The 18,443-nt window shown below is 34.7% G+C and overlaps 1 protein-coding gene across 1 annotated transcript in view; it reads right to left on the reverse strand.

The window, feature by feature from the left end:
- Positions 1 to 9,032, reverse strand: part of arhgap25 (Rho GTPase activating protein 25) — a 43,966-nt gene extending 34,934 nt beyond the window's left edge. Inside the window, exon 1 of the mRNA XM_022664717.2 lies at positions 8,223 to 9,032. Coding sequence (XP_022520438.2) covers positions 8,223 to 8,286 — 64 coding nt within the window. The 5' untranslated portion in view covers positions 8,287 to 9,032. The remainder of the gene's footprint in view (positions 1 to 8,222) is intronic.
- Between the last annotated feature and the right edge of the window lie 9,411 nt (positions 9,033 to 18,443).

Consider the following 18,443-nt stretch of genomic DNA (forward strand, 5'->3'; position numbering starts at 1 on the left):
TTTATATACTCTTAACCAACGTATTCTCTCAAATATATACTATTGTAACCAGAGTATTCTCTGTTATATACTCTTAACCAAGTATTCTCTCATTTATATACTCTTAATTGGAGTATTTTCTCATTTATATACTCTTAACCAACGTATTCTCTCAGATACATACACTTATAACCAGAGTATTCTCTGTTATATACTCTTATAACCAGAGTATTCTCTCATTTATATACTCTTACCTGGAGTATTCACTCTCATTTAAATACTCTTATAACCGGAGTATTATTTATATATATATATATATATATATATATATATATACACACATACTCTTAACTGGACACTTCTCTTACATACTGTATACACTTAACCAGAGTATTCTGTAGATATATACATATAGATTATATATATATATATATAGTTTCCATCAGCGTAACGATAGAGGAGCTTCTCACCACCGTCTGTCCTCCATTAGGTCAACAGCAGCCAATCAGATGGCCTCGTTTATAAGTGTGAAACCACAGGTGTTTTCTGCAGTCTGGTAGAAAGTGTTTTACGCACAAAACCAAAACCAATGGACACACACACACTACACACACACACACACACACACACTACACACTCTCACACACACACACACACACTCTCTCACACACACACACACACACACACACACACACACACACACACACACACACCGAGACTCATCTTTCACTCAAATAGTATCAACTGAGCGAGTTGTAGTAAAACGCACGGTTTAATATATAAACCAAACCATGCCTCTATATATAGAGGAGGAGCCCTAACATCACTAAACCACTCTGACCACCACTAAACCTCTGAAAATGTTCTGTGGTAATAAAACATCTAAATATATATGATGCACTCAGTCTCAACAGAGGTAAAGGTAAAGTTCTGCACTCACTGACTTCAAATAATAATAGTAATAATAATAATGCACCTATAAAAAGAATTAAATGAAATTTAAATGCTGGAGATCTGGAGATGGTTTTCCTGGGAAACCCTTGCTGTGTTTGGGCGAGCATTATCCTGCTGAAAAATACTGCTATCAGTTGGATACCTTTATCTATATTATATACAGCTTTGGAAAAATATAAGAGATCCCTTCAGTTTCTGAATCAGTTTCTCTGATTTTGCTATTTATAGGTTTATGTTTGAGTAAAATGAACATTGTTGTTTTATTCTATAAACTACAGACAACATTTCTCCCAAATTACAAATAAAAATATTCTCATTTAGAGCATTTATTTACAGAAAATGAGAAATGGCTGAAATAACAAAAAAAAAGATTCAGAGCTTTCAGACCTCAAATAATGCAAAGAAAACAAGTTCATATTCATAAAGTTTTAAGAATTCAGAAATAATCAATATTTGGTGGAATAACCCTGGTTGGTTTTTAATCACAGTTTTTTTTTCATGCATCTTGGCATCATGTTCTCCTCCACCAGTCTTACACACTGCTTTTGGATAACTTTATGCTGCTTTACTCCTGGTGCAAAAATTCAAGCAGTTCAGTTTGGTGGTTTGATGGTTTGTGATCATCCATTTTTAATTGGGTAAAATCAAAGAAATTCATCATTTTTATTATTTTTCATGATCTCTTATTGTTAGCCTACCGCGCTCCGCAAAACCAGCAAGCTGATTGGCTGTTTCTCCTGAAAGGCGGAACTTTATCCTTGAACTGCCTCCGTGATTGGCGTTAGGAGATTTTCCATTCACAGCGGCCTGTCTCCTCACTAATAATACAGCTGAGCTGAGCCAAACGATTCGGGGCTACTGGATAATTATTCGGGGATAAAGCCCCAGAAGCCCAGGCCAGGCGACACCCCTGTTACGCATCACCTCACCTGGAACTTGCTAATTGGCTGATTGGGATTTGTAGTAAACTCTGTACTTTTCCATTTAAAAAAATATTGTTATATAAGAACTCAGGCCTTAAAGGATGGAGGGATGATGGAGGAGTGAAGTTCAGGGTGTCTTCCTCAGAGATTAGCGCCCAGCGGGAGTGATCAAACGCCTCCGCCTCACTTCTGTAGTTCAGAATTCACTTCACAGCTCGAGAGTTCAGAGGAAGATAAACAGGAAGTTACTGCATCATCTGCCACAGCAGCAGCAGCAGTGTTAGAACTGTCCTATCACTCCTATCTCCTCTCTATTTACAGAGCATCTTCCCTCACAGCGCTAACTCACACTCACACTATAATCTCAAGGAGCGTCCATTCACATAAATTAACTGTGGCTGATTTATATAATCCTTACACCTACAGTACCAAAAAAAGTTTAGACACCTCTTGTGTTTGAGAGCATCAGTTAAAGTAAAGTAGTGAAGAGGTAGAGTTACAGGTATACAGTGAATAGTGAATATTTGAGTAATGTTCTAATCCAGATTTTACCTCAGTTAGTTTCAACCCTGCAATGTGATTCTAAGAGTGCCATTATCAGCCGGTAATGCACTGTAACCGAAGCTCTCCATGTATTACTCCACATTATGCCACATACAGGTAACCTAGCAAGGATGCAGCGCTTACAAACCAAATACAAACCAAATGCAATATCCTTAAACACCACTGGGAGACGCTGGATCCCATAGAGGCACAGTGCAGAAATGGCATATCTCTCAAAGATAGCTATCGGTACCACTGTAAAATAAGACTGCGCTTATGAAATGTTTATAAATGGCTCATAAATTATTGTTTGTTAATTATTAATAATTTGGTTGTTAATGCGTTAAAAACCACTGATAAGCAACAGTGATCAGTTGCTTGCTTAGTCATTTATTTTATGGTAAAAAGTGGTAAAAACATACTTACACATATATAATAATATGACCGGTTTAGTGCTGATTGATGGAAAACACAAAGTAAGATCAGTATCTAGAAAGATTTTAGGTTTGACAGTAGAAATGAGGGTGGAATCACTATTTTGCAAGTTGTCAGCTCACTTTTGCTATTTTTATTTTTTATTTTAACTGCTTATTAATGGGTTTTTAAGGATTTGCAACCTAATTAATAACTATTAATAAAGATTTTTTATAAACCATTCATAAACACTTTATAAAAGTATTAATTTGGTCCTCAATAAGATACCAAAACATGTAAAAACACACACACACACACACACACACACACACACACACACACACACACACACACACACACACACAGGTCTCTGAGGACCATTAAGAGTGTGAGGAACAAAAGTAAAGGTGAGAGCTCAACCCACCACCTCAAAAGTTCATGAGACGCATTACGTCAATTTCTGTTCGTTTACGTTATTTACTGGGGACCTCTGACATCATCAGGACCTGGGGGAAGGTGTTACACACCTTTACTGGAATTTCAGCACCACCTTCACAACATCCACCCGTCCGTCTGAGCTCAGTGATGGAGGTTCAATTTCAATCCTTAAAATACAGTCTAGCTTTAACATTTAACATTTACCACTTTTAGGTAAAGTATTTGGGCGCCTGTTTATTTATTATTTCTTTTAGAAACCCTAAGACAGGGGGGTCCAAACTTTTTTTGTTGGGGGCCAGAAGGAGAAATATATGTGCAGTCACGGGCCACAGACTCTGTAATAAAACAAATAATGAAATATACCACTTTAAATAATACAATTTCTTGATTACTGTCATATATACACATTATTTTACTTTATTTTATGTTTGACAGTGTTGTGTAAACTAAGATTTTTCTTAATGATGTTTCGTTTCATAACGTCTCTTAATATTATTATACTTCTTCATTACGGCAAACGATTCCTGACAAATGAAACATTAAACACACTTCTCTCTGAACTTTCCTGCAATTTCAGTCCATTTTCCATTTCTATGGACTTTGGCCATGTTTTACTAAAAGCTCAGGAACATTAATGTAGGCAGGGTTGCCAGATCTTAAGTCAGTCTAAAACCCGCCTTTTAGAAGCTTAAACTAGCCCAAAATATATGTCCATCACTTGTTTAAAGGAAATGGTAAAACAACTATGAGTGCACGACTTATTAGTATTTTGTTTATAAGGGATTTATAAGTCATTAATAAAATTAGTAACATTTAGTGTTTTTAGTTCTTTTTATAAAACAGTTTTATATTCCAGTCAAAAACATTTAATAGTAACATAAAATTAGCAAAACAAAAAAAGGGTTTTATATACTGTTTCCTGAACTCTCTTCTCTCATCTTTTAACTATTTAACATTTCTGGTTAAATAGTGATTTATTTATATATTTTTTGTGAATTGTTTGTTTTTTGGTGGCTGCGGTAATTTTTAAAAGTAGCTCAAAAAAAAAAAAAAAACCCCAACCACCCCTGATGCTTTACAGGTATTAAAAATTACACCACAGTTAGTTCCGACTCACTGCAATGTGATTGGCTGAGAGGCATTCTATAAGTGCCGTTATCAGCCGGTAATGCACTGTAACCGAAGCTCTCCATGTTGTATTACTCTGTCACATACAGGTAACCTAGCAACGATGCAGCAGCACTTACAAACCAAACAGCGCTACAGCTACAAACAAACAGAGCAGCAATAGAACTATTTTAACTGGCAGAGTTTTTATAACCAAACAGATCCTATTTTCTCTCCTCCTCTTTAACTCTTTAAAATCTTTCAATAAACAGTGATAATGGAACTGAGGTATAATCACAATAACACACTCGAGTGTATTATTGCTTAAATATTTTATTTTAATTTCAGAGCTTGATAAAATGAATAGAGAACTCTCTGATTTTGCTATTTATAGGTTTATGTTTGAGTAAAATGAACATTGTTGTTTTATTCTATAAACTACAGACAACATTCCTCCCAAATTCCAAATAAAAATATTCTCATTTAGAGCATTTATTTACAGAAAATGAGAAATGACTGAAATAACAAAAAAGATGCAGAGCTTTCAGACCTCAAATAATGCAAAGAAAACAAGTTCATATTCATAAAGTTTTAAGAGTTCAGAAATAATCAATATTTGGTGGAATAACCCTGGTTGGTTTTTAATCACAGTTTTTTTTCATGCATCTTGGCATCATGTTCTCCTCCACCAGTCTTACACACTGCTTTTGCCAGAGTGTATCAGCAGGTATTTCCCAGGGTAAGAGTATATAATGATCAGGATGTTAAACTGCAGTCGGTTCTCTGGGTGTTTTTTCACAGTTGGTTTGTGCTGAGTTTCGTCAGCTTCCTGCTCGGCCTCCGAAACACAACCGCGTACAGAGGAAATCAGAACCGGCCTGTTACTCACTGTGTTACTGTTACACACTGCTACACACTGCTACATACTGATACATACTGATACATACTGATACATACTGATACATACTGATGAGTGCCAGTTCCACCATTACATACATGTTTTTGATGGTCTTTTTGTAGTGACTGCACTTGATGATATTTTCCAAGTTCTTAAAAATTCCTATTTTTAGATTGACTGACCTTAATTTTTTGAGTTGAGTAGTTTCTGCCATAACCTGGATTCGAACATTACTCAAATATTCACTATTCACTGTATACCTGTAACTCTACCTCTTCACTACTTTACTTTAACTGATGCTCTCAAACTTTACATTAAGAGACAAGAAATTCAAGTAATTAACTCTTGATGAGTTCAGCACAGCTGTTAACTGAAAGCCTGAATTCCAGGTGACTCTACCTCATAAAACTGACTGATAAAATCCAGCAGAGATGTTCAAAACTGATCATCTAAACAAGAGGATTTTAGCTTATCTTAAATTACTAAATAATTTTGTTTTTCTTCATAATTTGGATGAGTTTAGTATTAATCTACAATGTAGAGAATTAAAAAGAAATATGAAAAGCTGAATTTAAGGTGCGTCCAAACGTTTGACTGGTACTGTACATCATTTTCACTTTTATCCATAATGATAAAATAGGAATAAATAAAAATGCTCCTACATGACATGAAGTATAATGGTCTTTACACTGACTTTCTGTGAGGTTTATCTTTTTCTCCTATTAAAGTGCTGTTCTGCAGATGTATATGGGTATATATGGGCTGAATATATATATATATATATATATATATATATATATATATATAACTGTTTTTTAAAAAGACAAATTCACACTCTTCTTATTTCCCATTATATATCTACTAGAGACAGATTATATCTGTCCAGTATCATTTATTTTACTTTAATCCTGAATATATGGAGATATATGGAGTGCATTATTATTATTATTATTATTAGTATCATGATGATTCTGGATCACTGACTTCTGTTACAAATCTGATAAAATTCTTGTATTTTTTAATCTCAGTTAGGGGTGTGACATATCATATCATATATATTGTATGCAGTTCTTGCATCCGTTTACTGTAAGCCAATCACAATGCAGGAAAAGTCCTCTATACAGAGTATAAAGTGTTTTTATAACAGCATCATAGCATCATGATATAGGAATATATATACAGTATATAACTACAGATTACTTTGAACTGAACAATTACTGATTATATACCTCTCACACTTTATCATTTTAAGTAAGAATTAATTTTTAGTATTTGAGTTAAAATGATAAATTGTTATAACACAACTTATAACAAATAAGCAAAAAATAATTTAATTAATATTTTTAAACAAAAACATAAGTTAATAATTCTAATTTCCAATGAAAACAGAGCCAGTGTAATTATTATAGTAATTAATAATTATTACAGTTCAATGCAATTTTCTGTATTAATGCAATACATATGAAAACATGATCAAAGCAATTAAAAATATATTAATTAATTTAAAAGTTTTTTTTTTGTTACATCTTTTATTGTTCTGTAATTTTGGATTAAAAAATTGCATTAAAATATGATGTATTAGTATATTCATATGTAATGTGAATAAATATAAATTGTAATAGATTATTAAATAAATAAATAGGGCTTATAACACCTTATACATTAAATATTACATTATTTAAACATTGTTCTGATATTAAATAAATTAAACTTTAAATTAATCATTATAGCGATTATATCACAATACTGTGATTCTGTGATGCTCGAAAATATATCACAAGATATTTCTCTACGATGCTTCACAGCATCTTCAGCGTTACAGAAGAGGATAAAATACTTCTAAATAATCAAAAGGATTCATTAGTGTTTCAGTTTTACAGAATTTAAACACTAATATTAATTTTAACCTACAGTATTTATCTGATTATAGTGCCGCCATGTGGATGCAGTAATAAACCAGTAACTTCAAAAGTACATTTAAATAAGGGAAGAGTCTTTTTAATATGGTGAACTTGTTGATATTATACCCTGAAATATGAGATATGCCATATCAACCATCCCTAATTATTATTACATCAGAGTTTTACTTTTTATTAATTTTACTGTTTTTATCAAAAGAAAAATCACACTGTTCTCATTTCCCATTATATATCTACTAGATACAGATTATATCTGTCCAGTATCATTTATTTTACTTTAATCCTGGATATATGGAGATATATGCAGTGCATTATTAAAAATATTTCAAGAATACACTACTGCAACAAAATAAAAATGACATTTTATTATTGCATACGATACGATATGACATAACAGACCCCTAATAACAGAGATATTAAAAAATACAATACTTTTATCAGATTTGTAACAGAAGTCAATGATCCAGAATCATCAGTCATGATACTACTAATAATAAGTATTAGTTAGCATTATTATTAGTTTAAGCATAATTAGCATTATTAATATCATGATATTCTGGATCATTGACTTCTGTAACAAATCTGATAAAATTTTTGTATTTTTTTAATATCATATATGCAATATGCAATAAATCTTGTCATATTGGCAAGAGTTTTGTTATCGCAAAAATACCATAAAATATTGCGTGTTTATTGCATGTACCAGATCATATCATATATCGTATGCAATAATAAAATTTAATTTTAATTTTGTTGCAGTAGTGTATTTTTTTTTTATTATAAGTGTTTTGTCATATCGCCAAAAGAGTATCGTTATCGCAAAATAACATGAAATATCGTGATATTATTTTAGGGCCATTTTATCGACCACCTCTACCATGTATCGCTACGATATATCGCAATATTGATCTTTTTCGTCTCAACCCTAATCGTGATTGGTGGCTTCTGGTTTGAATATAATTCATATAGACAAAATCTTGTCCACTTACACACACACACACACACACACACACACACAGACACACACACACACACACACACACTTACCTATTTTAGCAGTTTCAGCCCGGAGAGTGGTGAAGTCCCAGTTGCGAGGCAGCTTCAGCGACATCTCAGCTAATAAGAGAAAGGTCACTCTCTATCTAACCACACACACACACATGCTCACACTCACACACACACTCGCGCACACTCTCACACTCTCATACACTCTCACACGTGTGTGTGTGCGTGTGTGTGTGTGTGTGTGTGTATTACCCCTTGCATTTATTAAACTCCACAAACTAAACTCAGCTCAGTTGTCTCATTCTGTCTACCTCACTTCCTTCTTCCTTCACCCTTCTCTCCGTCTCTCTTTCTTCTGTCTTTCTTCTCCTTTCCAGACACGTTCTTGCACGCCCGCCCCCCCTCTCCTCCCTCTATCTCTCTCTCTTTCTTTCTCTATCTCTCACTAGAGGTATGGCCTAGTCTAGCTCGCCCCTAACGTCTGCGTGGAGGTTGGCGTAGTCGGCAGGGCAGCTGCAGCCTTGGCGTAGTCGGCACACCTCAGAGCTCCTCTCTTCTCAGAACGAGGAAGTTTGCGAATAACTTAAGACGCCGCAGAGGCGGCAGAGCGTCTAACGCTCTATACAAGGAGAGAGAGAGAGAGAGAGAAAAATGATATCTGCTCTCCTCGAGTCACAATCTGCATCTACTTCCACAATACAAGCTGCCCATTCCTCTACAGCATCTTCCCAGATTTACCCAAACTAAAACCTAAAACGCTTGGTTTAGGTTTTAAACCTCAAAAAACAACCACAGAAATCTTCCCCAGCTCCGAAAATAAATATGAGCAGTATAAAGGTCCGTCAGTGCATGCTCTACATGAAAAAGGAAGTTCCAGAATTAAAAAAGGAAGAAACGTGGAAGCAGAAATACACATTTAGCTTTTGTGTTTATGACCCTAGTAACACCAACACACAGTGCACTACTGTACAGTGGTGTGTGTGTGTGTGTGTGTGTGTGTGTGTGTATATGTAGATACGGTTGCAAATTCTAGTACCTGAATATTATGGTATTATTATAAGTCTAGTTCAGATAGTTCAAACTAGTTAATAAATCTTCAACAAATAGTTAATAAATCTGATAAGAGAACTACTGTATATAATGTGGTGTCCTCCAGGGCTCAATTCCTGGGCCAATTGTGTTTAGTTAAAATATTGGAACTGGATATATATATATATATATATACAGTGAGTCCAAGAAGTATTTGATCCCTTGCTGATTTTCTTTGTTTGCCCACTAATAAAGACACTATCCTTCTGCACTTTTAATGGTAGATATATTCTAACATGGAGAGACAGAATATCAAGACAAAAATCCAGAATATAATTTTAAAGAATATATTTTAATTAATTTGTATTTCAATGAGGAAAATAAGTATTTGATCCCTCTTGCCAAACACACTCAATACTTAGTGGCAAAGCCTTTGTTTGCAAGCACAGCGGTGAGACGTTTGTTGTAGTTTAGCACACACACCAGGGGGAATTTTGGCCCACTCTTCTTTGCAGATCCTCTCTAAATCATGAAAGTTGGTGGGCTGTCGCTTGGCAACTCTGACCTTCAGCTCCCTCCATAGATTTTCGATCGGATTGAGGTCTGGCGACTGGCTGGGCCACTCCATGACCTTAATGTGATTTTTCTTGAGCCAATCCTTTGTTGCCTTTGCTGTATGTTTAGGGTCGTTATCATGTTGGAAGACCCAACCACGGCCCATTTTCAGATCCCTGGCAGAGGGGAGGAGGTTGTCCCTCAGGATTGTGCGGTACATGGCTCCATCCATCTTCCCAGTGATGCGGTGAAGTAGCCCTGTACCCTTGGCAGAGAAACACCCCCAAAACATTATGCTTCCACCTCCATGCTTGACGGTGGGCACAGTGTTCTTGGGGTCATAGGCAGCATTTTTCTTCCTCCACACATGGCGGGTGGAGTTGAGGCCAAAAAGTTCAATTTTGGTCTCGTCTGACCACAAAACCTTCTCCCAATAACTTGGTTCATCTTTCAAATGATCATTGGCATACTTGAGGCGCGCCTCCACATGTGCTCTCTTCAGCAGGGGTACCTTTCGGGCACTGCAGGATGTGAATCCATTGTTGCGCAAAGTGTTGCCAATTGTTTCCTTGCAAACTGTGGTCCCAGCTGCCTTCAGGTCATTTGCTAACTCCTGCCGAGTGGTTGCAGGACGATTTCTGACCGTTCTCAGCATCATTGCCACCCCACGAGGCGAAATCTTCTTTGGAGCACCGGGCCGAGGTCTGTTGATTGTCATGTTATACTCTTTAAACTTTCTGATAATTGCACCAATAGTTGTTACTTTCACATCCAACACCTTACTAATCTTTTTGTAGCCCATTCCAGCTTTGTGAAGGTCAACAATTCTGACTCTGAGGTCCTGTGACAGCTCTTTGGTTTTACCCATGTTGGAGACTTGAAATCTGTGTGATCTGTCTGATTCTGTGGACAGGTGTTTTTCACACAAGTGATTAGTGAGAACAGGTGGCTTCAGGTCAGGTAACAAGTTGATTGGGAGTGTCTAACTGGTCTGTAAAAGCCAGAACTGCTAATGAATACTAAGGGATCAAATACTTATTTCACTCTATGAAATACAAATCAATTAATATATATTCCTTAGATTTATTTTCTGGATTTTCTTTTTAATATTCTATCTCTCCATGTAAGAATACATCTACCATTAAAAGTATAGAATGATCATGTCTTTATTAGTGGGCCAACGAAGAAAATCAGCAAGGGATCAAATACTTCTTGGACTCACTGTATATATATATATATAATCAACACTGTAAAACCAAAATGACCAAAATAATTTATGTAAAATATTTTTTTTTTCATACTGTATTATATTGTATACGTAATTCTCAAAGATACTATTTCACCTTGTATATGTATTGGTATATACCATATTCTGTGTATAGCTGGACAGAGCATCGTCTCTTAAAAGTGAAGCCACCACAGGTCGGGCGCCCCCTGCTGTTCGGCTGCAGAAAGCTGTGTAACTCCACCCATCCCCATAGGTTTCAATGGCAAAACAGAACAACTTTCAATCACGTTTTTTTCTAATATACTGTAATTCTACCTCCATTATTTAAATGCAACAGCTAGTGTAACCTCTGCTTATATTGTTACATTTTTATATCCCCACAGAATTCGTTTTTTAAAAAGTTATTCGGCTCTATTCAACAAAGGTGTGGTTATGGTAAAAGGGTTGGTTATGGGCGGGACCAATAACAGACCGTCAGCTCCGCTCCGCCCCGCTCTGCAGCCTGTGACCTCGAGGCAGCCCTCAGGGGCGGGGTTATTTAAATGAGTAGGTGGTCTCTCCACAGCCTTTGTCCCTCCTCTGGTCTCTACTGTGCGGACTTGGGTTTCAGGATCGCCAAAATGGAGGAAGATTTTGGCTTCATTTTCATTGAATGAATGGGAACGGCGACACGGCGTCCATCTTTATATACAGTCTATGGTATATACTGTATTGTATGTCAACTGAAGAGCCGCTCTCCTTTTTTTTTTTTTTTATTATTTATTTTTTTAAATCACCTCTCTGAACTTAAACCTGTATAAACCAAGAAAAAAATAATTCCCCCCCCCCCCCCAAAAAAAATAGATTTTTCCAAATAAAACAAAATCCAAAAAAATGATTGAACCGGCTGTAAAATATTCGTATCTACAGTTTGCATATAGAGATTTAATTTCTTTATATAGTTTGTTTGTTTGTTGGTTACATGCATTTTAACTCTGCAGTTGAACACAGGACTTTGCATTACAATCTTCAGGCCTATAAAGAAGCTTTTTCTTGTTTTCTTTGTCCTGATTTATTTTATTTATTTTTTTATTTTTTTTTTAGAAAACAGGCTGTTTTATATAGTTTGTTGGTTACATGTTTTTTTTTAACTCTGGGAATTAAATACAAGCAAAAGGCTTAGCCACTTTGTTTATGTTTATAGTAGTTCATTTTTTAAAAATAGAATGACCGTTTATTAATGTGCACTTTTAATCTTTAGATTATTTGTTATACTGTAAAAATCTATTTAAAAAAAAGGATTTTACCTGTACATTTCCCATAACATCAACAGGAAATTCCTACAATCCTTAAACAGATTTTTCCATTAAACTACAGTAGATGTCTTTTTCTTATTTTATGTATTGTCATAATTTCCTCTTCTTTTTCAGTATAAAATGAAGTTTGTACTGTAAAGAAATTCTGTAGAAATTCAGGTGAAGAATCTCCCATAAAAAAACACACATTGAACATTATCAATCAATGTGTTTCTTAGTATTTTAATATTTGTATTCTTACTTATTTCCACTTTTAAATAGTATATTCTTAGCGTTTGTCTAGATAATTCTAGTTTAACCAAGGTGGGGTATTGGAATTTCTAATTACAATTAGATACTCTTTATTAATTTACATAAGCAAAGTATACTTTTTTGTTATTATGCTTTACGTAGAAGTTTGAAGACATATGCAATATTTTTATTTCTTTACTTTAAACATCAATTTTAGCAAGTATTATTTGCTCTGGCTTTAAAAAAATGACCTCCCAAGCAAAGCAGTTTAGAACTAAGAGTTGAATCAACTAGTTTGAGTTCGGTGAACTTGTGTGAATTTGTGGCCACAAATAAAACAAAGCATCAGTTCCCTCTAGTGGTGTTTTAACTGTAGTTACAGGAGCAAGTAAATGTAGCACTGTGCTTATTTTCTGCTGCTAAAAGCTCTACAAACTTCAAACAACTTTAAAAGCTTTAATTGTTTCAAAAAAATCTAAAAGCTTGCAAAAGCTTCTAACAAACAAAAAGCATCTAAAAGTTTCTAAAAACAAATGCTTCTATAAGCTTCTTAAAGTTTCAAACAGCTCTGAAGGCTTCTTTAAGACTTTAAAAACAAATAAAAGCTTCTAAAAACTCTTAAAAATGTCTAAAAGCATCTAAAACACTAAAATCTTCTAACAGATTCTAAAAACTCCTAAAAAAATCTATAAACTTATAAAAACTTATAACAGCTTTAAAAGCCTATACAATCTAAGCTCTACAAAGCATCTAAAATCTAAAAGTGTTTAAAATGTTCTCTAAAAGCCTTTGCTAAATATCCTAAAAATGTATAAAAGCATCTAAAATCTTTTAAAACACTAAAAGCCTGGGAGCTTCTAAAAGATTCTAAAAGCCCCTAAAAACTTATAAAAGCTAACAGCTTCAAAATCTTATAAAATCTAAGCTCTAAAAAACATCTAAAAGCACCTAATTTCTCTAAAAGCATCTATATCCTTCTATAAATGCTGACATTAACCCACAAAAAAAAACAGAAAAAGAATTCTTCAAAAAGCCTTTAAAAACTTCTAAAACCTTTTAAAATATCCTAAAAATATCTAAAAGCGTCTAATATATTTTAAAACACTAAAAGCTTAAGAGCTTCTAAAAGCAAACTCTTTAAAAACTTCTAAAAGTTTTAAACAGCTCTAAGAGCTTTTAAGAGCTCCTTAAAACCTATAAAAGCTTCTAACAGCATCAAAAGCCTATAAAATCTAAGCTCTAAAAAGTAACTAAAAGCACCTAAAATCTCTAAAGGCTTTTAACGTCTACAATCTTTAAAAACGTTTAAAGCTTCTAAAATATCCTAAAAATATCTAAAAGCATCTAAAATATTATAAAAAGCTAAAGAGCTTCTTAAAGCAAACAAAAAGCTTATAAAAGTTCAAACAGCTCTAACAGCTTCTAAAAACTCCTAAAAACGTCTATAAACTTATAAAAAAAACTTATAACAGCTTTAAATGCCTATACAATCTAAGCTCTAAAAAGCATCTAAAATCTCTAAAAGCTCTAAAAGTGTTTAAAATGTTCTCTAAAAGCCTTTCTTAAATATTCTAAAAATGTCTAAAAGCATCTAAAATATTCTAAAGCATTCAAAGATAAAGAGTTTCTTAAAACAAACCCTTTGAAAAGCTTCTAAAACCTTTTACAATATCCTTAAAATGTCTAAAGTGTATAAATATAAAACAACACTAAAAGCTTAAGAGCTTCTAAAAGCAAACTCTTTAAAAACTTCTAAAAGTTATAAAACAGTTTTAAAATCTCTAAAGGCTTTTAACAGCGTCTACAATCTTTAAACACTTTTAAAGCATCTAAAATATTCTAAAACACTCAAAGCTAAAGCGCGTCTTAAAGCAAACCCTTTGAAAAGCTTCTAAAAGTTTTAAACACCTCTAACAGCTTCTAAAAACTCCTAAAAACCTATAAAGACTTATAGCAGCTTTAAAAGCATATACAATCTAAGCTCTAAAAAGCATCTAAAAGTACCTAAAATCTCTAAAAGTATTTAAAATCTTCTTCAAAAGCTGATCTTTAACCCACAAAAAAACAGAAAAAGAATTCTACACAGTTTTTCCTCATATTAAATTTATTAATACATAATAATATTACACTCCGTTCTATGCTCACTTTAGTTCACAAACACAAAGAAAGCACAGATAGGAAAAAAAAACAGCCTAAACTTTTAACAAACAGCAATATAATTAATAATAATCATAAATCATCAATTTCTTCCCAAATATAGATCAAATATAGACATATATTTACTCTTTACTAATGTCTACAGTCTTAAAATTTCTCTATAAAATCAGAACACGAGTGTTAAAACTGATACTTAAAAACACACAAAAAATAAAAATACGTTGTAGCTTAAATAAGGACGTAGCTGTGTGAAAAAGGTCCTGCACCAGCATTCACAGTTCCACAACACCATGTAAACACACGAGTTTGAATATAAAAAAAGAGAATAATTGGGAAAATAAGATGTAAAAACCTCACAGCGGACGAGAGAGTCGACATAAAACACGCAAAAAACGTGGTAAAAGCAAGGATTATGATTATATAATATTAAAAATAAAGGTGCTAAAACAGGTTCTTTGAGCGATCCCATATTAGAACCACTTTTAAAAGAAGAGATCAGAGTAAAAGGAACTTTTAAGAGTTTTTCACACTTTTATTTATTGATATTACAAGCTTTGATCTTGGTAGAAGTTCTTAAATCACTAAAAGAAGCTTTTAGAGCACCTTTATTTAAAAAAGTGTATGGCTTTAGTTATCACGGTTCTCTTTGACTTTACACACAAAAATGCAAAATGCAGCAAAAAAAAAAAAATATCTAAAGCCTTTACATATACACGGATGTGCGTGCCAAAAGTCAAGAGACGGTGGTATGTATGCAAATTGCATGACCTGGAATATACAGCTCTGGAAAAAATAAAAAATGACTTAAAAAATTATGAGTTTTTTTAAATTTAACATATTAAACATTTTCGTCTGGAATATAATCAAGAGGAAGACGGATGTTCACAAACCATCCAACCACCAAACTGAACCAGTAATGAACTGAACCTATCCAAAAGCAGTGTGTAAGACTGGTGGAGGAGAACATGATCTAATTTTTTCCAGAGCTGTATATAATTTATATACCCAAGTTATACTATATTTGAGAGAGAACACATGATATTGGTCTTCTTTCAGAAACAAAGAGTCAATACTGAAGCTTTTATGTTTTACATCAAAGGCTGGAGTTTTATTGGGTGGTTGGCAGTGGGTTGTGTGTACAGTGCGTGGGTACGGCAGTGGCCTCACCTGTTTTCAGGTAACAAATATCCCATAATAATCCCATAAACACACAGTAACAGCAGATAGAACATTATCTATAAATACAGCTGCTCCATTATTAAAGCTACGAGGCTCCTTCACCTCGGGTAAATGGTCCACCGTACACAGGCTTACACTATATGTCCAAAAATATACGGATGCTCCTGCTAATTAGTGAATTAATCATCTTCTTTTAATGTTTAATCATTGGTTAAATAAGGGTCTGATTACACAAGCTGATTGGCCAATACTTTGGGCGTGAGTTGGAGCACCAAATCAGATCATCCAGCACTTCTGGAGCAAGTTGAGATACCAGAATTTCTTTTATTTTAAAATTTGACATGAGTTAAGATGCTGGAACCCGTCTTTTAACACCTCTGGGATGAGTTTGAGTGCCACAACCGATAATCAAACTATTTTGGGATGAGTTGGAGCTTCAAAACTGATAATCTAACACTCAAGGAAAGGGCTGAAGTGACAGAACTCTTCCTCCAAAACTTTAGGATTTAATTGGGGTAACATAACTCGTCATTAAACACTTCTAGAATGGGTTGGAGTGCCAAAACAGATCATCCAGCACTTTGGGGATGAGTTGGGATGCCAGAACAAACCATCTATCACTTTTGGGATGAGTTGGGGAACCAAAACTGATTATCTAGCCCTTCTGGGACTGCCTAAAAATGATTATCTACATGTTGGTGCAAGAAATCCTCATCGAACACCTCTGGGATGACTTACAAAGCCAGAATTCATCATACAAAACTTTTGGGATGAGTTAGGGAATCAAAACGGATCATCCATTACTTTTGGGATAAGTTTGGGTATTAAAACAAATTATCCAGCGCTATTGGGGTGAGTTAGGGTACCAAAACAGATCATCCAACACTTTTGGGATGAATTGAAATGCCAGAACAAACCATTCAGCCCTTTTGGGATGAGTTTGGGAACCACAACAGATCATGCAGCCCTTCTGTGATAAGTTGGGGTACCAAAACGGATCTTTCATTACTTTTGGGAGTGTCAGAACTGACCATTTAACACTTTTGCGGTGAGCTTAAGTGCCAAAACAAATCACCCAGCCCTTCTGGGATGAGTTGGGGTTGCCAGAGTCAGTAATTCATCACTTTTGGGATGAGTTCGGTTACCAAAACGGATCATCCCTCACTTTTGGGATGAGTTTGGGAACCACAACAAATCATGCAGCCCTCTCTGATAAATTGGGGTACCAAACAGATCATCCATTACTTTTTGGGATAAGTTAGGGTACCAAAAACGCATCATCCATCACTTTTGGGATGAGTTGGGGTACAAAAATGGATTATCCAGCAATTTTGGGATGAGTTGGGGTACGAAAATGGATCACAACTGACCATTTAACACTTTTTTGTGTTGAGCTGAAGTGCCAAATCGGATCATCCAGCCCTTCTGTGATGAGTTGGAGTCTCAGAACCAACCATTCAACACTTTTTTGATAGGCTGAAGTGCCAAATCGGATCATCCATCACTTTTGGGATGAGTTGGGGTGCCAGGACACATTGGCCAACACTTTTGGGATAAGTCAAAATGACAAAACGGATCATCTAACACCTCTGTAATGGGCTTGAGCACTACAACTGATCATCCAACTCTTTTGTTTGTTGGAAGTGGGAGCTCCAAGTCTAATAATCCCAAACCATTTGGGATTAGTTGGGAGTGCCAGAACCGATAATCCAAGAATTTTGGGATGAGTTTGAATGCTAGGAACCGACCAATCCTGCACCAGCACGTGGTCACTAGTGCTTTCGTGTGTTTGGATGCCATCAAAACCTCACAACAATGTTCCAACATCTGGTGAGGAACTTTCCGATAAAAATGGAGGCTTTTTCTGCAACTTTTGGGACGAAAATACAAACATCCAATTAATACCTTTTGAAGTGAGAAGAAACGTTAGATAAGCAGGTGTGTATATATATACACATATATTTTGGACATATAGTATAATTTTAGCTACCAATACAAGTGTGTTAGAAGGATATGCAGCTTGACGAGTTCTGCACAGGCTAATAATGACATTCCTGCAACCAGAACGGACAGAAATATGAATTATGAAATACACAGTGGATGAATAGTAATGTAAAGTACATGGTGAAGACACGACTGGCACATCAGACACATAAAACACCAGTAAAACACAGTAGAAATGGTAAAAGAGACACATGGAGACACATGGGCACAGATCAAACAAATTGGCAAATAATTTGAGAAAATAAAAGAGAATGAAGATGACGGGGACTACAGCAGTATAACACACTGGATACACTTCATACTGTAGCTTTCTCTGACTCAGTATTGCACTGTTCACTAACTGTGGCTTATTTTCATTATCTGGACCTTTTCTCACCATCCGTCCATCGACACCCCGGTTTATACAGAAAATAGGTCGTTTTTACAGTAAATACTGAATTAAACAAGAACACTCTCGAAAATAAAGATACTAAACACACTCTTAAAGAACCTTAAAAGTAAAAAAAAACTCTATTTCAAGACATTTTACAGAACTTCTGCATCATAAAACCTTTAAAATATGTTTTTTTCACACCTGCAAATATT

The sequence above is a fragment of the Astyanax mexicanus genome, chromosome 22 (genome assembly GCF_023375975.1).
Source record: "Astyanax mexicanus isolate ESR-SI-001 chromosome 22, AstMex3_surface, whole genome shotgun sequence".
In the NCBI taxonomy this organism is placed as follows: domain Eukaryota; kingdom Metazoa; phylum Chordata; class Actinopteri; order Characiformes; family Acestrorhamphidae; genus Astyanax; species Astyanax mexicanus.